At 36.8% G+C, this 23,890-nt stretch overlaps 1 protein-coding gene across 2 annotated transcripts in view; it reads left to right on the forward strand.

Moving 5' to 3' along the window:
• Positions 1 to 22,844, forward strand: part of dip2cb (DIP2 acetate--CoA ligase C (putative) b) — a 35,211-nt gene extending 12,367 nt beyond the window's left edge. The window contains exons 4-39 of one of the 2 annotated variants that reach the window (XM_039694807.2): positions 309 to 434; positions 522 to 701; positions 1,117 to 1,251; positions 1,827 to 1,964; positions 2,187 to 2,306; positions 2,737 to 2,934; positions 3,028 to 3,119; positions 3,786 to 3,896; positions 4,047 to 4,170; positions 4,289 to 4,398; positions 5,282 to 5,384; positions 5,542 to 5,606; positions 5,693 to 5,786; positions 5,936 to 6,055; positions 6,192 to 6,306; positions 9,069 to 9,208; positions 9,387 to 9,523; positions 10,463 to 10,671; positions 10,764 to 10,878; positions 11,565 to 11,766; positions 11,863 to 11,963; positions 12,675 to 12,755; positions 12,887 to 13,010; positions 14,126 to 14,247; positions 14,410 to 14,521; positions 14,607 to 14,716; positions 15,662 to 15,792; positions 15,875 to 16,043; positions 17,931 to 18,101; positions 18,291 to 18,320; positions 18,986 to 19,047; positions 19,950 to 20,007; positions 20,109 to 20,183; positions 20,276 to 20,450; positions 20,590 to 20,713; positions 21,706 to 22,844. In XM_039694807.2, coding sequence (XP_039550741.2) covers positions 309 to 434; positions 522 to 701; positions 1,117 to 1,251; positions 1,827 to 1,964; positions 2,187 to 2,306; positions 2,737 to 2,934; positions 3,028 to 3,119; positions 3,786 to 3,896; positions 4,047 to 4,170; positions 4,289 to 4,398; positions 5,282 to 5,384; positions 5,542 to 5,606; positions 5,693 to 5,786; positions 5,936 to 6,055; positions 6,192 to 6,306; positions 9,069 to 9,208; positions 9,387 to 9,523; positions 10,463 to 10,671; positions 10,764 to 10,878; positions 11,565 to 11,766; positions 11,863 to 11,963; positions 12,675 to 12,755; positions 12,887 to 13,010; positions 14,126 to 14,247; positions 14,410 to 14,521; positions 14,607 to 14,716; positions 15,662 to 15,792; positions 15,875 to 16,043; positions 17,931 to 18,101; positions 18,291 to 18,320; positions 18,986 to 19,047; positions 19,950 to 20,007; positions 20,109 to 20,183; positions 20,276 to 20,450; positions 20,590 to 20,713; positions 21,706 to 21,958 — 4,532 coding nt within the window. In that variant the 3' untranslated portion in view covers positions 21,959 to 22,844. The remainder of the gene's footprint in view (positions 1 to 308; positions 435 to 521; positions 702 to 1,116; positions 1,252 to 1,826; positions 1,965 to 2,186; positions 2,307 to 2,736; positions 2,935 to 3,027; positions 3,120 to 3,785; positions 3,897 to 4,046; positions 4,171 to 4,288; positions 4,399 to 5,281; positions 5,385 to 5,541; positions 5,607 to 5,692; positions 5,787 to 5,935; positions 6,056 to 6,191; positions 6,307 to 9,068; positions 9,209 to 9,386; positions 9,524 to 10,462; positions 10,672 to 10,763; positions 10,879 to 11,564; positions 11,767 to 11,862; positions 11,964 to 12,674; positions 12,756 to 12,886; positions 13,011 to 14,125; positions 14,248 to 14,409; positions 14,522 to 14,606; positions 14,717 to 15,661; positions 15,793 to 15,874; positions 16,044 to 17,930; positions 18,102 to 18,290; positions 18,321 to 18,985; positions 19,048 to 19,949; positions 20,008 to 20,108; positions 20,184 to 20,275; positions 20,451 to 20,589; positions 20,714 to 21,705) is intronic. The other variant, XM_039694808.2, reaches the window with a different exon arrangement.
• Positions 22,845 to 23,890: the final 1,046 nt, after the last annotated feature.

Below are 23,890 nucleotides of genomic sequence, written 5' to 3' on the forward strand. Positions count from 1 at the left end.
AAAAATAAATATGAAAGAATATCTTTCAAGACTTTTTTTGTGCATCTTTTGTAATAAATACATTTTGGAAGGTTGTTCTTCAGCATTGCAGAACATGTGGTTGGGTTTAGATGCAATCTGTGTCAGTGGTATTATTTCCTATATGGATAAACTACTGCATAAATAATCTCCCTAAATAAATCTCAGAAAGGGCTAGAAAAAGAGCAACTCTACTGAACTTTATTCCACACACACATACATAAACATAAGAAGCTTTTCAGCATGATGCACTGTAAATGTACATATAAACTGTACTCTCTCTCTCTCAGATGTTCACACAGAAGCTGTTCAGGCTGCGCTGGAGCGACACAGTGAGAGAAAGATGGCTGTCCTGTTGCCATCCAAGCGGCGGTCGCTCATCGGTCAAACCTCCATGGACACATACACACCTCCAGGTGTGCTGATGTGCATGTGTTTGTGTGTGTGAGAGCCGGTGAGTAAGTGTGTGTGTGTGACTTTTCTCTCTGTGTGTGTCTCTCCAGACTCATCCTCTGGCTCTGACGCTGAGGGGTCTCTGGGGAGGGCAGGAGGTGTGAGCGTGGACTCCTGGATCAGCAGAGCTCTCCATGGCTCACCTTCAACATCATCGTCATCATCGTCGCACAGCAACAGCTCTGCCAATGCAGCCCGACTCGCGGAGACCAACATGCACTCATATGGCCGTAAGATGCATGCATATTCACTCGCATGGCAGCAAATAAACACAGATTCTGTCATGTGATAAATTGTCAACCAACTCCAATTTTGCCTTCACCAATATCTGGCACTGATTGAATATTGTTGCAAGCATATAGACAGGAAAAATAAGCCAATCAGCTCCTTATGCTAAACTCATATTAAAGTTCATATAAAAAGTTTTAGTTCATATTAAAAGTTTTAGTTCATATTAAACTTTTGGTTCATATAAAATAATAAATAATCTGATCTGGGTTTCTTGCATTCTGGAAACTTCATTTCCTTATCAAGATCATCTTGCTTCAGCCAGTTGGCTTCCCATGCTCAACTTGCTCAGCCAATCAAATTTTTGCGCTCAACTCAATAGAATGCTATAATTTAGCCTTCAATTTCTCCCCTCAGTTGGCCCGATATCTCATCTGTCTCTGAAAAGACGGGGCTTAAGGGAAATGGGTGTTTCTGATGAGAATGGAATAGTTGGCAGGCACTCCAATGACTACCAATCAGATCGCCCATGGTCGTCTCTGGATTCTGAGGGTCAGTATTTCATGATTCTTTTTGGTCAAAGACTTGTCATTTTGTTCACACAAAAATGAAATGCTGACATTATTTACTCACTCATGTTGTTCCAAATCTGTGACTTGCTTCTGTGGGTTATAAGATATTTTGAGAAAATGTCTCAAGGCAGTTGGCTCCAATGTTGTTTGGTTCCCAACGTTTTTCAGAATATCTCCATTTATGTTCAACAGAAGAATAAAGTCATACAGATTTGGAACAACATGAGGTTAAGTAAATGATGACAGCATTTTCATTTTTGTGTGAACTATCCCTTTAAGATGACCGCAAAGAAAGGTTCAATTTGGTGTGTGTGCATTTACATTTGGGCCCACTTCTGTATTTTATCAACACATATATCAATGTCAATAATGGCCTTTGATTCTAGTTAAACGCTTTTCCTCCACAGCACTGTTTGATATGTATACACTTTTGTTTTATCTGCATGCACTTTTGCATCTCACTGATAATAGACCATCACATTTATTGAGGTAAATGATTTGTTGTGCTGTATTTTACTATACTGATGATTTGACCTGTTTGTTTGTGTACTGCAGACAGTCTGTCGGCCCCTCCTGACATCACCAGCTACATGCCAGACCCCGCCCCCATTTTTTTTCAACGCCCACAGGTCGCCATGATAACCAGGCCCCCGCCCAAATATGGCAATGCTGAGCTGATGGAGACAGGAGATGGTGAGTGTGTGTGTGTGTCCAGAGGTCTGTTTTTTAAATGTGTATTTATTCTGAACTGATCAAGTTTGGTATGTATTTGTTGTATTTTTAAACTTTATTCTGTGTGCATGGAATTAAATGAGTTTAAAATTACAAAACAAATACTATTTAATCAATGTGTTTTCTCATTCTCACTATTGTGAGAATTTGTTGTGTAATAATTGCAAATGTGCTTAAATGTAGGTGTGCCTGTCAGTAGCCGTGTGTCGGCAAAGATCCAGCAGCTAGTTAATACACTGAAGCGACCCAGGCGAAGACCCCTGCGAGAATTCTTTGTGGAGGACTTTGAAGAACTTCTTGAAGGTTAAAATGTTTCTACTATCTTTTTGCCTAATTGTTGGAGTTTAAAAATGATTAATATTATAAATATAGATGTGTAAAAACCTGCACACCCTGCACAATTTCACAGAAACACTTCTTACACCTCCATAGTGGCTATAGGTCAAAGGTCTTGAAATTCATTACTCTCAGATTAAATGCTCCACACATTGCACAGAACAAGTTAATTTGATCTAGCTTTTTTTGCTGAGATCCAGATGAAGTGCTTAAAGGGATAGTTCACAGAGAAAATTAAAATCCTGTCATCATTTACTCACCCTTGTGTTGTCTGGATGATGTCATGATGATCTCATGAGTAAATGACAATTTTATGGAAGAAGATTTTTTTTAGGTCAACAATGGGTCTCAATGCTTTTCTAAACTTATCTGAATATTAAACATTTGCCATGTGCAGTGCAGCAGCCTGATCCCTCTCTGCCACGCCCAGAAGGGGCGGAGTCAACTCCCATTCAAGGAGATGATCTCGTCGGACCCAAGAACTGCCCCTCCTCCCTGGAAGCCGCCCTTCTGCGCTGGGGAGCCATTGCACCCAAAGCCCCCTGTTTGACCACTACGCACAGCAATGCCAAACAACCATACACACTTACATATGGTACACACACATTTGTATTCATAGGTGCTCGTTTGGTTTAGTTTTGTTTGGTTGTGGATACACGTTTATATCTCTTTGTTTATATGTTTGTAGGTAAGCTCTGGTCCAGGAGTTTGAAGCTGGCCTATAACCTGCTCCACAAACTGGGAACCAAACAAGAACCAATCATCCACACTGGTGACAGGGTAAGTGAGTGGTTAGTTTGTATTGATGCTTTGTCTTATACACTCACCGGCCACTTTATTGTGTATACCTTGCTAGTACCGGGTTGGCCCCCATTTTGTCTTCAGAACTGCCTTAATTCTTCGTGGCATTGATTCAACAAGGTGATGGAAACATTCCTCAGAGATTTTGGTCCATATTCACATGATAGCATCACACAGTTTCTGCAGATTTGTCGGCTGCACATACATGATGGGAATCGCCCGTTGCATCACATCCCAAACATACTCTAGTCAATTGGAATAAAAAGTGACAGTAAAGACATTTTAAAAAGTTATAAAATAAATCTATCAGGTAAATGCTGTTCTTTTGAATTTTCTATTTATTAAAGAATCCTGAAAAGTATCACACAATTTTTTTTTTCCACAAAAATATTAAGCATTACAATTTCTTTCAACATTGATAATAATAAAAAATGTTTCTTGAGCACCAAATCATCATGTTGGAATGATTTCTGAAGGATCATGTGACACTGAAGACTAGAGTAATGATGCTAATGATGGCTTTGCCATCACAGGATTTTTTTTTCTTTTTTTTTTCTGTCAAATAAATGCTGCCTTGGTGAGCATAAGAGACTTGGTGAGCATAAGAACCGGTGAAGAATGAAGACTGTGTGTGTGTTACTGTAGGTAGCTTTGGTTTACCCCAATAATGACCCAGCAGCATTCATGGTGGCGTTTTATGGCTGTCTCTTGGCTGAAGTTGTTCCTGTCCCAATTGAAGTACCACTTACAAAGAAGGTAATTTCTACTGCAAAAAAAATGTCTAGCAATAATACATCAGGTTAGATAGGACCACACATATTCGGAAGATTCAGTAATGAGTCATAATTAACCAAAATAACACCAAAAATTGCCTGAGGTGTGTAATTCTGCTCTCTCCCCTCAAAGGATGCTGGTAGTCAACAAATTGGTTTCCTCTTGGGTAGCTGTGGGGTTGCCGTGGCGTTGACCAGCGATGCATGTCATAAAGGTCTTCTCAAGAGTGCTAATGGTGATGTCATGCAGTTCAAAGGTCAGAGACATCATAATATTTGTTAGAACCTCCTGCACACAATTCTTCATAGAGGAACTTTATGTATTATAGTTATATGTGTGTGTGTGTGTGTGTGTGTGTGTGTGTGTGTGTTCAGGCTGGCCAAAGTTGCTCTGGGTGCTGACTGACACCAAACATTTATCTAAACCCCCACGAGAGTGGTTTCCTCTCATAAAAGATGCCAACAATGACACAGCGTACATAGAGGTAACATACCGTGTGATTTTGTCTAATTCATTTTGATTTAAAATCATGTTTTATTTATGGCCATATTTCTGAATTTTCTATTCATAAAAGAATCCTCAAAAACAATGCATCACAATTTGTTTTTTCACAAAAATATTCAGCAGCATAACTTTTTTCAACTTTGATAATAGCAATGTTACATGAGCACCAAATCAGCTCATAAGAATGATTTTTAAAGGATCATGTGACACTGCTGTATTTACATAGACCCTAATAATTCGATTGTAATCAGACAACTAGCACAGTTGGAATAAAAAGTCATATGTAGCCATGTCGATCGGAATGAATTGGCCAAATCTGATTCGAATTTAATTCGGATTGTGAGGGGTGGATTAAACCTTTTCTAATCTGATCGAGAGGGCATATGAACTTAATCGGACTGAAAACCAAAACTGGTTAAAAGTACTGCACTTTTGCGATTATGTACAAATGGCGTAATGACGGATAACGCGAGGAACAAGCTGTTGTTGTTGTTAAATGTCATAAATGAGTGTCGTGTCATTCTAAAAATTCTCCTTCCACTCATCGTCTCGTTTTGGACTCTCATCCACAGACCCTTGTCTTTGGAATGGATGTTATTAAACGGTGTGTTCCTCGTCTCCTAATTAGGACCCGAAATAGATAAATATCAAGTCTGTTCTTTAAAACAAAACAAAAAAAATGCAATTTAGGAGAAAAGTATGCGCAAACAGCGGGAAACTCTGTATATACAGTACGTGCAGTGTGCGCACATCAAAAAATTATTTCTGATTTGAAGCTTGTGACATAATCACACACACGATTTGGCGTGATGATCTCATTGCGTTTATAATGAGAGTGGCCGTGTTTTGTGGTTGATTGACAGTATAAGACCTGTAAGGATGGGAGTGTGTTGGGAATAACTGTGACAAGGATGGCAATGCTCAAACACTGCCAAACACTTACGCATACCTGCGGATACAGCGAGGGTAAGATACACACAGCTACAAATACAAAACACAATTACAATTCACACAAGTATCACACAATTCTAATTATTAAAGGGATATCAGCTGAAATATTTCATTTACTCAGCCTTCATGTTGTTCCAAACCTTATGACGTGGTTTGTGTCGGTGTGTTTCAGCTGAGACTGTGGTGAATGTGTTGGACTTTAAGAAAGGCATCGGCCTTTGGCACAGTGTTCAAACGGTAAAATCAGTGACTGATTTTTGTAGCCTACACTTGTTTTATTTTTTCCTAAAAAAGTGATTTCTCTACCTTTTCTCTCTCTGTAGAGTGTGTTGAATATGTTACATGTGGTCAGTGTTCCATATGCACTTATGAAGGTGAATCCTCTCTCCTGGATCCAGAAAGTCTGTCAGTACAAAGGTACACACACACATGCTTTTTGATTTTTGTCTCAATGCTTTTTGGAGAGTTTTCCCATCTCCTACATGTTTAAAGATCATGTACCGAATCAAAAGTGTCACACATAATCATTCTTAATCAATAATTAATTTCCTTCCACGTGTGTGCAGCTAAGGTGGCATGTGTAAAGAGTAGAGATCTACACTGGGCTCTAATGTCCCACAAAGAGCAGACTGACACCAACATGAGCTCACTGAGAATGCTGCTGATCGCTGATGGATCAAACCCCTGTGAGTGTGTTAACATTAAATCAAACCCTCTTGAGTGTGTGTTAGTGTTGAATCAGAGCCTGTGAGTGTGTTACTTTGTAAATCAAGCCTTTACGTTAAGTGTATACAGTAATTCTCTCCGTCTTTCTTTTCCCAGGGTCCATATCCTCCTGTGACGCATTCCTAAATGTGTTCCAGAACATGGGCTTGAGGTCAGAGGTCATATGCCCATGTGCTGGCTCCCCTGAGGCCCTAACTGTAGCTCTGAGGAGGTATAAATATACTCACACTCTCTTTGTCCTGGAGGCACACATGTGCAAACATCATTCTTGTGCTCAGGAATCTGTTTTCAGTTTAAACGCATTAAAATGGGAGGTTCTTTCTTTTGTGGTCACTCATTACAAACAACATAACCAGGCCTACGCACATTCATGCACACAGACACAGAACTATTAAGAAATACATGTAAATTAGATTTTTATGTTATACGAAATGTTTGATGAAGAACCGAGCAGTTTTCACTTCACTCAAATACATTTAATTGTGTTTGTGTGTGGTCTAAGTTTAAATACTGTTATCTTACTGGCAGGCGGATATTACTCTCACATAGCCAGACTTTTCAATATCACCATAAAGTCTGGTTCACGTCTTCACTTTTATGTGTGCCATTTAGAGGCTGGTAAACCTGAAATCAGATACTACCCAAAGTGCAAAATGGAATATAGAAAATGTGTTCACAGCACTACTAACAAATTATACTTAAGTAAAAGTATTGCTACTTAAGTAATACTTTACTTGAGTACCAGCAGAAGTAAAATAACATAAATAAGTAATAGTAAGTAAATAAGTAGTTTACTTAAAAACTACTCAAGTAACTACGTTACAAAGTACTTTAGTATTATTTTTCTATTTTTACCCAAAATGGGAAGATGATAGCGATATGGAGCGCTACACTCAACCCTTTAATGCAATTCGAATCAACATGGCTTGTATCATATAATTTAATAAAATAATATAATCTCAATCTGTTTGAAGAACCAACATGAAACATGAAACTGACATGTATGTGATTTTGAAAAGTAAGTCCAGGAAAGATCATTTGAATGTTTCATTTGAATCATTTCAAAATTGAAAGCAAAGAAGGTTAAGTGACAGGACCCATAAAAAAGATAGATTTACAACAGTAGCCTATGAATAGTAAAAGTGCCAGTAAAAAAAAAATAGTTCTGGTATTATCGATTGGATTACGTATTTTAGAAGTTGCTAATAATTCACTTACATTCCCTGAAATATTGAAACGTTAGCGATACTGATTCAAACACGAGTGCCAGTGATTGAATATCAAAGCGCGGTTTGAACGCCCCGCCCACCAGCCGAACTGAAAGTTTTGATTGGTTTTGCACCCGAGTCAGATCTGTCTGTTATTGGCTGAAGTGTAGGGCTGTCAAATGTCAGCTTGCCCTGTTGCTCCGTCGGCATCTTTGTCATAGTACCACGTCGAAGTTGAATACTTAAATTTTATTCTTGTCAGGTAAGAGTAGAAGTACCACATTTTAATTATACTCAAGAAAGTAGAAAAAATTGGAACATTTATTCAAGTACTGTAACGAAAGTATTTGTAATTAGTTACTTTCCACCTCTGGAGAACAGATATCTTAAATCTCTCTAACAGAACTGTTGAATGTCCCTTGAAGTGTTTATTAATGCCTGTTCACACCAAGAACTACAACGATAACTATAATAGTGTCCACTTCGACGCACAATATCGTTCTGTTTATTCTAAGTGGCTAGTTATGTTGTCGTCGCTCCAGTTATGTAATTTGCCACTTTAAATAGAGTGCCGAAGTTATGACGTCACTCTGTAGGCCAAAACGCGGAAGTGAGTTAGCTTTTTATCACTCCCGGTTCCCTCGCTCTAAAGTCTATGGGATTTTTGAATGGATTTTTGCTAAATCGCTAATTTGCTAAGTCTATGGGGAAAATGCATAGCTTTTCGATCGAGGGAACCCATACGCCGCTAGCTTCCGAGTTGTCCTACAAAGTGACGTCATCACTTCGGCACTCTATACTCAAGCTCTTTAAGGCATTATGGATTAGCTGTCATTGTTTTTATTGTTCATTAACTGGAAAAAAATCGATCTGAAAGTGAATCGATCTGATATCGTTCTTTGTGTTGTTAACGTTATAGTTGTGGCTTGGACTCTGCTATTCTTTTTTACAACTACATCTTTATTGTTACCATTATAGTTATAGTTATTGTTCTTGGTCTGACTGTGTACGGCCCTTTATAGTGATGTGGAAATTTGTCACTAGTAAAGACCTGCACACCCTGATTGTGTGCCATGACGCATCTCATTTGTCATTTTAGGATTTTTTTTTTTTTTTTTTTTTTTTTTGCCTTGTAGTGTGCCATTCAAAAGTTTGGGGAAAGTACCATTTAAAAAGAAAGAAAGAAATTAATACTTTTATTTAGCAAGGATGCATTAAAGGTCCTATATGTAACTTTTTTTTATATAAAATGAATCCTTTTTTATTGCCTGTGTTTGAAGGGGTTGTAATCACACATTGCAATGATCATATAGAACCTTTAAAACAGTTATTTTAAATTGTAATATTATTCCACAATAATACTTTTTGCTGTATTTTTAATCAAATAAATACATCCTTGGTGAGCATAAGAGACTTCTTTTAAAAGCATTTGCCCCAAACCTTTGAACCACAATGTATGTTATAGTTTAATCTTGTGGAAATACCATGTGTTACACTCTTTTGATGATGCATTCAATGAGATTTTTGTGGGTACAGATGCAAGAATCTGGTGGTAAAACTAAACAATAGTACAGTAATACTTGCACAAACCTTTCTTTAAGACTGGTTGTACGGCTTTTGTAGCTCCAGGAAGCCAAACCACACAATTCCATATTGTTTATGAAATCTGGAAAATATTGTGTCTATGGTAACATAATATTCTAGAAGTGAGACATATGGACATGTTTATTCTTTCATTTGTTTGTATGCATGTGTTTTCTGTCAGGCCTCAGGAGGGCAGCTCTAAGCCAGCAGGCCGAGGGATCCTGAGTATGACGAATCTGAGTCACGGGGTCATTAGAGTGGACACAGGAGAGAAGCTGTCTGTCCTCACCCTACAGGATGTGGGCACAGCCATGTCAGGAGGTACAGAGATTACGAGAACATGAACGAATGAACATCCCCAAAGCATTTAGATTCAGTTCCAACATCTACCTCATAAACCAGCCTAGAGCAGTTCGGCGCTGCTTTCCTCATGTGACCGCAGACCTCATCAAACGACTTTATGGTTCTTGTAAAACTGACTTTTCTCCGTCTCTCTCAGCGTTGGTGTGCGTTGTTAAACTGGAGGGCGTTCCTCAGCTGTGTAAAACCGATGAGATTGGAGAGATCTGCGTGTCGTCTGTTGCCACAGGAACGTCATATTATGGGCTTACAGGACTGAGCAAGAACACATTTGAGGTGTGAGAATACACTATTTTAATATATAAATATCATTGGGTCAGTGCATTCATTTTTTTAAAGAAATTAATTATTTTATTCATCAAGAATGCCTTAAATTGATTAAAGTGACAGTACAGATATTTATCATGTTATAAGAGATTCCTATTTCAAATAAATGCTATTATTTTGCTATCAAAGAATCCTGAAACAATGTATCATGGTATCCACAAAACTATTAAGCAGCACAACTGTTTTTATTTTAACATTGACAATAATACGAATTGTTTCTTGAGCAGCAAATCAGCATATTAGAGTGATTTCTGAAGGATCATTTGACACTAAAGACATGAGTAATGATGCTAAAATTTCAGCTTCACAGGAATAAATTACATTTTAAAATATATTCAAATAGAAAACAGTTATTTTTAAGTGATATCACTATATTACTGTTTTTACTGTATTGAATATATATGTACATATCAAAATTGATATTTTTTTGCTCTTGGTCAGCATTAGATACTAAAAATCTTGTCAAACTGTAGTGTAAAACATCTTTATTTTATGTGGTAAAGTTAATCTTTGCTGGATTTGTAGCTATTTTTACATGGTCTGTACATGAATGAATTTGCCTGATGTTTTTATCCTAAAAGCAAATAGCATTTAAATGTGATGCAAGTCATTTCCTGTTGTTTCCGGTCATTTATAGTAATTAGTTGGTTAAAGCTGGTCTAGTTAGTTAATTACCTCGACTACCAGCTGGTGTACCCGATTTCGACATGGTAGTCTATATTGGACAAGATTGTTGGGGCTTATAGACCATCTTGGGCTTGGACCAATAAAAAGCTTGCTATGTTCCAATAACCAGACTGATCACCTTAAGATGGTGTGACCTTTTTTCTTAATTTTTCTTTTTATGATACATTTTTTGGTAAATATGTGCGTGTCTCTCTGGTGCAGGTGTGTCCAGTGGCATGTGACGGTGGTTTGGTCAGCGACTGTCTGTTTGTGAGGTCGGGTCTGCTGGGGTTTGTGGGTCCGAGTGGAATGGTCTTCATCTCGGGTACACTGGAAGGACTGATGCAGGTGGGGGGACGGAAACACAACGCTGATGACATCATTGCAACCGCTCTTGCTGTGGAGCCCATGAAGTTTATCTATAGAGGAAGGTATGTATGAAAATGGAGACCAAAACAATAACCAACCAGTACTACTCTAGACTGAGAGAATCTTGATTACAACGTGTCTGCTCACTGTGTAGGACGGTGGTATTCTCAGTGACTGTATTGTATGATGAGAGGATTGTGCTGGTAGCAGAACAGAGACCAGATTCAACTGAAGAAGAGAGTTACCAGTGGATGAGCCGAGTGTTGCAGGTACACACACACACTTTGGATCGAGTCTTTTTAAAGAAATGCTATTCTTTATTCTCTATACTCTCAATGACTCATTAAATTGATCCAAGTGACAGTAAATACTTTTTATAATAAATTATGTTCTTTTGAATTTTGTATTAATCAAATCATTCAATCATTTTTTCACGTATTCCACAAAAATATTAGGCAACACGACTTGTTTTCAACATTGATATAATAAGAAATGTTTATTGAGCACCAAATCAGTGTATTAGAATGAAAATTCAGCTTCATGGTAATAAATTATACTTTAAGATATATTCAAATAGAAAACAGTTATTTTAAATTGTAGTGATATTTTACAATAGTACAATTTTACTGTATTTTTGAAAAAAAAAAACTCAACCTGAGACTTTAGTAATTTTCAAGAAACTGCTTCTTTTTCATTAACATTTGACCCATTAATACTAACACTTTCTATCTATTTTTTTTTCTATTAAAAAAATAAACAATCCTTGCTACGTGTACTGTGCTAGAGGAACTGTAGGACTTGTCACGGCATTATCGTTCTCCTCATTTGCTTTGGATAAAAGCGTCTGCTAAATGATTCATTTTTGTTTGTAAAGAACATTTTTGTTTGTAAGTATAATTAAGGTTGTTAATAATTAATAATAAAGAGTTCTCTGACCAAACCTGTCTTTGTTTAGGCTATAGATGGTATTCATCAGGTGGGGGTCTACTGTCTGGCATTGGTTCCTGCCAACACCCTCCCCAAAACCCCTCTGGGTGGAATCCACCTGTCTGAGACTAAACAGCTGTTTCTGGAGGGGGCGCTACACCCCTGCAGCATCCTCATGTGTCCTCACTCCTGCATCACCAACCTGCCCAAACCCAGACAGAAGCAACCAGGTGCACAAGCCCTTGTGTGTGTTATAGAGCATGATGTGTTTGTGTTACATAGAGATTTTTGTGTAAATATCGTGTGTGTGTGTGTGTTTGTTGCAGAGGTGGGTCCTGCCTCTGTGATGGTGGGGAATCTCGTTGCAGGAAAACGAATGGCTCAGGCCAGCGGACGAGACCTGAGTCACATGGAGGACAATGAGCAGGTACATGCAGAGTTTGTGTATTTACAGAGATTAAGATCTCTTAGGGTTGAACAGTTAAACAGAATACAATCAAAATTGCTATAATAATGGCTGCGATTTAATCATAAAAAAAGAAATTGATGTGTTGCGTGTTACTGAGTGAAGTTTATTTACATGCAAGCAGCATGCATGATTCATGATCCAGTATTTCCTTGCAGTGGTTTACTGTTAGCGAACATCCCAACTTCACACACACGCTTCTGGGAGTGTCATTTAGATGAATATTTACAGTAGATATGTGCCGCATGCTTTCCTTTCAATAACAAAATAAACACAACAAAAATGACAGCGGTGTACAGTTGTACTGTAAAATCAAATTAATATCGATGTTTTACTTGATAAAAATACTTAATTGTTATTTAATAATAGCAATAATAATTGTATAATTATATAAAGACGTATTAACTCTTTTTTTTATGGGGGCAAATTGTGCAGCCCTACAAAACAGCACAGCAAACCTGAAGCTATTAAAAAAAATCACATTTTAAATCTTAATGTTTATCAGAACATTCCCATCTCGTGCATCTCTAGGATCCCTGTAGATAAGAGACAAAAATTGACTTCAATTGACCTCTTAAAAGAAACCTTTACACACAAGCCTTGTATTGGCCGCGTGTGTGTCTTTCACTCGGACTAATTACTAATTCTAATTCTTTCTCTTATGTGTTCTAGTTTCTCTTTCTGTCGGAGGTGCTGCAGTGGAGAGCTCAGACAACACCTGACCACATACTGTACACGCTCATTAACTCAAGGGTAACACACACATTGCTTTTCTCGTTTCCCTCAGCAGTGTGTTTAGAAAATGATCAGGAGCCTTTCTGACCTCCATGCGATTTCCGGTGTGGCATTGTGTCTCTATAAATGTGTGTGTGTGTGTGTTTCAGGGTGCAATAGGAAGCTCTCTGACCTGTCTACAGCTTCACAAGAGAGCTGAGAAAATTGCCACTATGCTGTATGAAAGAGGACAGCTAAGAGATGGAGACCATGTAGCGTTAGTGTATCCACCAGGTAAGCACACACATACACACTCCTGCTAACTTACTGGATTTGAATGAATTTTAAGGCCTTAAAAATGTGTATGACTTAAATCAGAGCTGATTTAAGGCCTTAAATCAGAGCTGAAAGTCTGAAATTCAGAAGGTACAGTAAAAGATACATTTTTTTTTAAAATAAATTAAGAAGTAAGGAATATTTGTTGTAAGTTGTATTTTCAAACTCTGAAGTGTTGCTAATACAACTCTTTGTGTTTCTCCCTAGACATTTACATTTAGAGAACATATTTATGTATTGTTCAATGTATTAATTTACTTGGTCTTTAAAAGGGTTTAACCTTTACATTTAAAGTCTTTTACATTTACCCTCTTTTACATAAACCTTCATAACCCCTGTTTATTGCATGATGTGCAAATTAATTAATCTAATATTTGCTGTGAAAAGCGGTAACGCTTCCTTTTACAGTCTAGTTAGCCATGTAAATACTATGTATTTATTTTAGTAACTACAATTACTAGGTAATAACTAGTACTAACCCTGAACCTACCCCTAAACCTATCCCTGTTCCATGTACTTACCTTATCTTAGCCAGTACTTTCTAGGTAAGTACACTGTAAGCTCCCAAATGAAGATATTTTAAAGAAAGACAAAGGCACTGAACATTCTCTAAAGTTTGTCAATAAATCTGCAGGTTGCGATTATATACGTATGTGCCTTTATTTCAGCCAAATTAAACTGTACATAAATTATCAGATTTTTGTTGTTGTTGTTGTTATCTGAGCACCATGTAATAATATTTCATTTTTGTACTGAACTCTGGCTCATGGTAGAAATCACGTGTTGTAGTTTTCCTGCGCTGCTAATTTCATTTCATGAAATCCGATCAGCTACAGCAGACATCCTGTTCTTTATATCACACTCAAGTGTCATTCACACTCCAATTAAATCTGCAGAGAAATCGCATCAAATTTGCTTTATGAAACATTTGATTAAATGAAAATATCACATTACAGTTAAATAAGTCATAAATGAGAATGAGTAAATGTGCACTGCCTGAATTCCAGCTTTTTGTTAACAGATGTAGTTTTATTTTCGTGAAGATTTATATCTGTGTGCATTTTTTGTTTCAGGTCTAGATCTGATCGCTGCATTTTACGGCTGTATGTATGCAGGCTGTATTCCTATAACTGTACGGCCACCTCACCCTCAGAATATCCCCACTACACTACCTACAGTTAAAATGATCCTAGAGGTAAGGACGCACCTCTGTTGTGAATTAAATTATTAGACATATCAACTTCAATTACTGAAATCATTTAAATTATTGTAAATGTGATGCATTATAGAATGAGACCACACCTCAGCTTTCGAAACATTACCATTTTGTTATGAATAAAAATGTTGGTGTGTGCAGGTGAGTCGTTCAGTGTGTGTTATGACCTCCCAAGCCATCTCTAAACTTCTGAGGTCCAGAGAAGCGTCAGTGGCTGTGGACTTTAAATCATGGCCTCCTATCCTGGAAACAGGTGAGTTTCTCAGAGACATGAGATCTTTTGTTCTGAGGTTACACCTATCAAGTGCTCATCAGAAATATGTGTGTTTCTTTGTTAGACGATTTGCCAAAGAGGCGTTGTCCCCTGCTGTTTAAGCCATGTGACCCAGACTCTTTGGCGTATCTGGACTTTAGTGTGTCCACTACAGGCATGCTTGCTGGAGTAAAGGTTTGTCTCATCAATCATAACTGTTACTAATGTTGTTTTATGTACCAACTATTGATGGGATGGCATTGCATATTTGATTTCAGTAATAAGTCTACACTCACCCTCGCTGTAACTGTCGTGAGGCTCGTCGGCGGCACGATTGAGTAGAGCGGGAAAAGTGAAACAAAGCGTCCTCAGAAGTTATATGAAGTAGTTAATGCTTATATGCATCCTATAAGTTCTTATAAAGTGTCTTATTAACTGTTAATTACTGCTTATTACAAGCACCTTGAAATAAATTGTTACCATGTTTTTCTGTGCTGGGTAGTTTTCAGAAATAACCATGTTAGTTAAGGTTAGTTAAAATAACCGTAAAATAAAATTCTTTATTAAATAATGTAATTAAGTTTGAATTTACAAATATTTTAAATGTATATATTTTTTATTAAATAAATAAATATATTGTAATATATTGATATAACATACATATGCGTGTGCATGTGTGTGTTGTTCTATCCTGGTGGGGACTTTCACCTGAATGCACACAGATTCAGACCTAAATTGAGGTCCCCATGAGGAAACATGTAAATCATACAGAATTATTATTTTTTATTATTATTTTTATTAATAAAATTATTATTATTATTATACCGTTTGTACAGTATAAAAACCATTATGTCTATGGAGAGTCCCCACAAAGATAGTGAAACGTGTGTGTGTGTGTGTGTGTGTGTAGCTTATTTAAAACGGGTTTTCAAACTTTTTGATATCTCAGACACCCAAATATGATAAAACATATTTATTTTCTATATAATCTATAATAAAATATATTGAATTAGAAAGATTTTCACATGTGGCGAGACTCTGCCTTTTCGACCCTATTGTATATTTCTAATGAAGGGACAAAAAATATGTTTGTGTTAAATAAAAAAAAAATCTTTATTTGTTTTCTCTCTTTCTCGGAAGATGTCTCACAATGCAACCAGTGCTCTGTGTCGCTCTGTTAAACTGCAGTGTGAGTTGTATCCGTCTCGAGAGGTGGCCGTATGCCTCGACCCGTACTGCGGCCTTGGCTTCGTCTTGTGGTGTCTCTGCAGGTACTGATCACCTGTGCACTCGCCTGAGATGAACACTCAGCAAACACAGGTGTTAATTTGTGTGCTTGTTTTCTGTGCGTAGCGTGTTTGCAGGGCAGCAGTCTGTTCTGATCTCTCCGATGGATCTGGAGGTGAACCCTGCTTTGTGGCTGCAGTCCGTCAGTCAGTTTAAAGTCCGAGACACTTTCTGCTCGTACTCTGTGATGGAGCTCTGCACGAGATCTCTCAGCTCTCTCACCGACTCTCTGAAGGTGTGCGCACACACACACACACAATATTTCAATCTGCTTCTCATCAGGATTATTATAGTTAAAGGTGTTGTTCATAGGGTTGCAAAGGGGTGGAAAATTTTCAGTAAATTTCCAAGGGAAGTTAAGCTGGGGAATTTGGGAAATATTCCATATTAGGAACTTTCTATGGGAATAATGGGAATTCAGGAGAACTAACTGGGAATTTATTGTAATGTAATGGATCATTGTATCATATCCAAGCATACAAATAAACAGAAGTCATAAGAAATGAATGTACATAAGAAATGAATGTGCAGTGGCAAAACTCACCACTCGGTTGCTAGGGTGTGGTACATGGTTGAATCCGAACCAACAAACTTGTCTGTACGATGTTCTGGTACTAAGTTATGGCTTATTCATGTGTTCAGGTGGATGCTAGGTGGTTGCTTGGGTGTTCTGGGTTTTTGCTATGGTGTTGCTAGGCAGTTGCTAAGGTCTTCTGGATGGTTGCTATGGTGTTACTAGGGTGATTTTCTCTGCCTCTTGCAATATGTTTTCAAGATCATTCCAGTTGTTTAGCTAGCCTTACTATTTATGTATCTGTTCAAGCCATTGTATTAGTATTCTTACTAGGGTTGGGCCAGTTGGAAAAACAGTCACATGAGGCAGCTAGCTTCTGCTTTATGTGGTAAATAAAGTTATGCTAGCTTATTTAGCATCTGACTTATTAGTATTGCTACTAGATACATACATTTGTATGTGATATCCTTATGACTGTCTTTCTTCAGATAAACTAATTTGTTTTAGGAAAATAATGCATCTCTGTGAGTCTGTCCATATAATGTAAGGGAATAGCTGCCGCTTGTTTGACACTTAAAAAAATCACATGTAGTAATCCATACAACACAGGTGGATGTCTTCTGAAGTGAAATGGTAAATGTGTATGGTAAATGGAGTTCACAAGTTCATCTTAACACAAAAGTAAGTGCATTGTGAAGTTCAGGAGGAAAGCACATGATGTAATGGTCTGGGGATGTTTCTTTAACACCCATGCTTGGGGTTTTCCCCGGAGGCCGCAGTCACGCAGAGTTGGACAGAGGCTGATATATGCTGCGCCATTCTGTATTCTTTTTGCGTTTCCCTCCAAGTCTAAATTAAATATATTCGTTCAAGGTAACCTGTGTCGAATGCATCCTTATCGACCGCTACTTCTCGCGCAGGCTTCACAATGCACGTATGACAGTAGACCTGTCCGGAAGCAATGATTTATAGTTTGTTTTTTTTAAGTTACAAATATTGTTATTTTCTTACAGACACATTTCGCTTCAGAAAACATTGATTCATCCATTGTGGTTGTATGGTTTACGATACGATCGCTGGTTGTGGTTTTTCACAAGTCATCCGACTGGCAGCCATTCACTTGCATTATATAGGCTCATTGACATGGATTATTTTCCTAAAAAACTTGGAAGAAAATGGAAATAGAAGTCATATGCATTGGGGATAGCATGAATGTGAGTAAATGAAAAGAGAATTTACACTTTTGGGTGAACTATCCCTTTAACTAAAACTAAAACCTTTTTTTTTTTTAACTTGGAAAAAAAATAAAATAAATGTTAATTGAAAAAAAGATAAGAGAAAAAAACATTTTAATTCGGCAACATTTCTTATTTTCCTTTAGTTTAACTTGATGTGTTGTACTAAAAACTAAAACATAACTTTTACAAAAAATAAAATGACAAAAACACAAAAAATTGCTTAAACTTTCACTGAAATTAAAAAAAAAAAAAATATATATAGAAATAAAAATGATTTCAAAATATTTATAGTATCTCAATAATACTCAAATAACAGTGTTTCTCATTTCACCCCTGTATTTGTTTGTGTGTGTGTGTATGTCTCTCTCAGGCCCGTGGGATGGATCTGACCCGTGTGCGTTCATGTGTGGTTGTGGCGGAAGAGAGGCCTCGTGTTGCTCTGACACAGTCCTTCTGTAAGCTCTTTAAGGATGTGGGCCTTCACCCTCGTGCCGTCAGCACTGCCTTCGGCTGCAGGGTCAACCTCGCAATCTGCCTACAGGTCAGTAAAGGCAAGAATATGACCCATATCGGATTGCATAGTCTAGCAGCATCCCCTGTGTTCAGTTTTTTTCTTTTTCTTTTTACTAGTCATGTAACCCATTTAACCTTCTATTTGATTTATTTATTTTGTTTAAGTTACTTTTTAACATATTTATACATTCCATCTTCCTCTCCTCTCCTCATGTAGCCTCATAGGTTGGGGAAGCTTGCTGAGCAGGTATGAATGAACTTCAACTGACCCTCATCATTTCATAACTCCAGTTATTACAACCATATTTAGATGTGGGAGTAAATCTACTAATTATCGCCCTGTATGCATGACTAATCATTTTTACAAGCTGACTAATTGGCAAACCAGTGTTAACCTCACCTCAAATGACTTCCATGAACTTTCCACACAGGTGATATAAAGTGAGTGAGAGAAACGAATGCTTTGTTCATCTCCGGATTCAGTCATAAAGGGTGCAAAAAAATATTTCTGCCTTTGGATAACTCCTGATTAGCTTCAGGGTGGTTTACAAAAGATGCTGCATAAATTCAAATATATTAGGCCATTACATGTTATTATATAAAACTAACACCTTGCATCTACACTGGAACAGGAGTTTTCCTTCTAGATGATGGATGTTTAACCTGTTTTGAATGAGATGTTTTTGACCATAGTTACATAAGGGGAAATATATTATCTTCTGACTTATCGACCTCTACCTTCCTTCCTTTGCTGATTGGTTGAAACCTGTCCATGCAAATTTGTGTACGCTTTGTTCACTTTTAATGCAAGTCACCTTGACCATAAAAAAGTAAAGCATCATGCTTACCCGATAGGCGATTAAGTATGTTTGACTGTATTTTATAGAAGGATTTTTTTGTGTGTTTGTGCAGGGAACATCAGGACCTGATCCAACAACTGTCTATGTGGACATGAGAGCACTGAGACATGACAGGCAAGACACACACACACACACACGCATTAGGTATTTCATGATTTTCATTCTTAGAAAGATGTTACAAAAGGGACAAAATTATTAAGATTAGGACAGTACAATTCAAAAGGTTTTTATTTTCAGCAAATGGCCTGTAAAAGAAGGCCCTTAATGTTAAGAAAATGTTAATTTTCAGAATATATTAAACTATAAATATTAATATTAATATATAAATATCAAATATACGGATCAAATATTACCGTACAATACTGTAATTATATATAATTACGGTATTGTACAGTAATGTTTGATCCGCATTACCTATCTGATCCAGGGAATATGATTTTTTTTTCTTTAAGCCATTTACATGGTGCCGAAAAGACATTCCGTTCTGAAGATATTGACAGGCAAGTGTGTCAGAACAGAGCCGAAATAAGAAACGAGGGCCCTCGCTGGTGGGGATGTTCAGCTCTTTGCCTTCAGCTGAATAACGGCTCTAGTTATGGGCAGTCCTTCGTTTATTTTTTCTTCTACTTACTGACACACTCGCCTGCTAATTTCTTGGAAGCGGACACTTATGACCACGGTAAGCTTTTAGCATTTTTAAGACTTTTTGTGTCCGCCATCTTCTAACATTACACTCTCACACACTGTATTTCTTGACTACTTAATGAGAGTTGTTTGATGACTCTGCTGCGTTTATCAGTCATGGAGGAAACACTCGAGTCACTTTACATGTATTATTTAGCTCTCCCTATTGTTGCGGCTGTATTATTTATATGTAAAAGTCTAGACCCTAAATATATGACAAACCCATTTGTTTTTCAGATGGATTTCCAAGAAAAAAAATCAGTCATAAATTTGGAACAATATATTTTTTTTCTATCAGATCCTCATCTGAAGTAAGACTGTATGTTTTGCAGGGTGAGATTGGTTGAAAGAGGGTCTCCACATAGTTTACCTCTCATGGAATCTGGGAAGGTTAGTAAAACAGTTAAATGTGTCTTTATTTGTGTTCTTATATTAAATGTAAACCATGTTAGATTCCAAAAGTTGTCTTATTTTTCTTTATTTTTGAACAGATTTTACCTGGTGTACGCATCATCATCGCTAACCCAGAGACGAAGGGACCAATCGGAGATTCTCATTTAGGGGAGGTTAGACCAGTAGCACTTTCTTGTCTGTCAGATAAAATGATATCTCCTCATTACCAAACATCTCACTTGAGTCCGTTTTAAAATGTGTGCAGATCTGGGTCCATAGTCCACAGAATGCCAGTGGGTACTTCACTGTGTTCGGAGAGGAAAATGTGCGTTCGGATCATTTCGGAGCCAGGTTGAGCTTTGGAGACACTCAGACTATGTGGGCCAGAACCGGATACCTGGGGTTTCTGCGCAGGACCGACCTCACTGATGCAAGCGGAGGTGTGTGTGTGTGTGTGTGTGTGTGTTCAATATATATTGGGCATTTAGTCTCGAATTGTCTGTGCATTCATAGAGAGAAAGATATTTGATTTGCATTGAGCAGTGGAGTTGGTCTGAGTTGTTTTATTTGTGTGTTCAGAAAGGCACGATGCCCTTTATGTGGTGGGAGCATTAGATGAAGTCATGGAGCTGAGAGGTATGAAATACCATCCCATTGACATTGAAACGTCCATCATCAGGGCACATCGGAATATCACAGAATGGTGAGCTCACACACACACCAACACACAGGGAACCATGTCATATTGTGATACGATATGATCTTTTTATATTACAATATTGTGAAATATTATTACAATTTAAAATAAGTTCTCTGTTTTAATATATTTTAAGATGTATTTGATTCCTGTGATGGTAAAGCTGCATTTTCAGCATCATTACTCCAGTTTTCAGTGTCACATAATCCTTCAGAAATCATTCTAATACGCTGATTTGATGCTTGAGAAACATTTATTGTTATTATCAATTTTGAAAACATTTCTGCTGCTTAAAATTTTTCTGGAAGTCATGATTATTTTTAGGATTGTTTAAATAGAAAGTTCAAAAGAACAGCATTTATTAAGTAGAAGTCTTTTTTGTAACATTATAAATGTCTTTACTGTTACTTAAGATCATTTTAATTCCTTCTTGATTATTAAATGTATTCAGTTCTTTGAAAAAATAAGTCTTGTTGACCCCAAACTTTTAAACTGTAGGGTATATATGGAAGCATACTTAGTTTTTATTGGAAAAACAACCTAAAAATTATTTAGTTTTTTAAACTGAACTGAAAAAACAGCTGCTGCACTTTAAATGACACAAGTTAATAACCAAAGTCTCAACACACTTTAATAAATCATAAAAATAATTGGATAAGCCACATTCAACATTAACATGTGTTTTTCCTGGCAGTCACGAGCCTCGATATTCAAGAAGGAAATAGTCTGTGCCCTTAAACTGGATATGTTATTATTCAGGTAGCCATCCATAAACTTGTTTGCTCAGCAAGATTCTCTTCATAATCTTGCTGACAATACAGTAGTTGATCAGAGTGAAAACTAACTGCAGTGCAGATGAAGACAGTTTATGCTAATGCCTAGCGTAGTTGCATTGCACAATGAATACACTTTTTAGAAAAGCAGCTACTTGTGAAATCGAGCAATCTTGCATTCATAGCGCAAGGTTCAAACTTTCTCTCTCTCTCTCTCTCATTCAGTGCGGTGTTCACATGGACGAATCTCCTAGTGGTGGTGGTGGAGCTGGACGGTTCTGAGCAGGAAGCTCTAGATCTGGTTCCAATGGTAACTAATGTGGTTCTAGAAGAACACTACTTGATTGTGGGCGTGGTGGTCGTTGTGGATACGGGCGTAATTCCCATCAACTCTCGCGGAGAGAAGCAGCGCATGCACCTGCGAGACGGTTTCCTCGCCGACCAGCTCGACCCCGTATATGTGGCTTACAACATGTAGAAACACACACACACACGCGATGATCTTAAAGATAGGCACAACAACCATGATTTGCACCTTCTCACTCTCAGCACTTCTCTCAGCCTGCTATGTAGATTGAACACCCTAAAAATAGCAAACACACACTCGCACATCATTCACAGAGGGACTTAAAAGACTTAAAGGACTCCTGTAGCATATCTTTAAGTTGTAATTTTAACTTTTTGATTGTGTCGCCCAATATTTTGCTAGTCTTGGTTATTTTTTTAATTTAAAGAACGGGATTTTATATGATACATATTGCTGTTGCCAATTAAATCCATGTTATTTATTTGTGTTTTTAAACCTGTGATATTTGTGCTTTTACGTACTTTTCTTTGCGTATATATTGTTGTTTTATGCTCGTCTTTGTTTGTTGTCTTTGTTGATGCATATTTTTGAAGTTGTATTGAAATATCACATACTCATTTAGCATGTTTATCATTTTAATGATACTAATGTGGTCATTTTCATACTTGTTAATTATGTACAGAATTTGTTTGTTTTGTTTTGTCTAGCTTTTGCTACATAATTTTTTGTGACTTTTAATAGTTTAGGCTAACATAACTGTCATTTTATGTATATGAACAAGATCATATCTGCACTGTGATGCGCATAAATATAGATTATGTGAAATAGAATTTGCATTCAGCAGCTGATCTCTCCTGTTTTAAGTCTATATCTTGAGAGAGAGAAAGAGAGGGAAGGAGGGAGGAATGGACAGAATGACATATGCACAATGTGTGTTTATTATATCTTTATTTATTTTTGAAGCTTTCATTACATGTAAGATACAAAAGCACTTTGATTATGTCACTATGTCTTTTCATATGTCAATAAAATATTTTCAACTATTCTTATTGAGAAACCATGTCGGCCTTGCAAACTTTTGTTGAGGAACACTTTACATTCACTGCCATCTAGTGAACAAAATGCATGCTAAACTCTTAATTGAATGCTGAGTGGAGTAATACATGCTGAATGAACTATGAATGTATTCATATTTTGTGATTTAATTTTTTTTTTTTTTTTTTTATCCAGTCTTACAAGCCAAAATGGTACTGGTGATGCAACTCAAGAGGGCCAAAATAATGCCAGATTTTGTTCATAGATAGATGATAGTAAACATATGAATGCGCTTATATTAATAATTTGAATGGTTTCTGCATTTTAAGTTTAGTCCGATAGATAGAAATGGATAGATACCATTAAATAGTAAATAGTAAATTAAGCTTAGTAAATAAAATGCATTATCTGAAATAACCTATTTTAAGTATTAAGCTTTGTGCTATTGTAAAATGACTAACACCAATCTCAATGGAGATTAAAATCACATGATGAATCTAATCCCATTACAAACAGTTTATCCACCAGCTGAGACAGAGAAAATCAATTTAAAGAAGCTGCACAGTTTTATTCACGCAAACTCTAAACGCCATCATGGGAACTGAAATTTTAAAAATGCAGTAAACATTAATTTAACAACATTAAATGTAACATTAAACCTAATGTACATAACTGATAAAAAAAAAAAGATAAACTTTGAAGAAACAGTTATTTCAACAGAAATACATCAAAAGTGTAGTGTCAGGGAATTGTGGGAATATAAATTTACGTTTTTTTCTCTGTAAATTATTATTTGTTCCTATTTACGTCCAAAAACTGTAACCCTAACCCTAAAATGTTGCATGCGGTTAGATATATCACAGTTATATAGATAGATAGATAGATAGATAGATAGATAGATAGATAGATAGATAGATAGATAGATAGATAGATAGATAGATAGATAGATAGATAGATAGATAGATAGATAGATAGATAGATAGATAGATAGATAGATAGATAGATTATGAATGCGTTTATATTAAGCTACTCATAAACTGTGAAGAGTTTTTGTGTATTAAGTTTAGT

Source organism: Pimephales promelas, chromosome 5, assembly GCF_988280905.1.
Source record: "Pimephales promelas chromosome 5, fPimPro1.hap1.1, whole genome shotgun sequence".
NCBI lineage: Eukaryota > Metazoa > Chordata > Actinopteri > Cypriniformes > Leuciscidae > Pimephales > Pimephales promelas.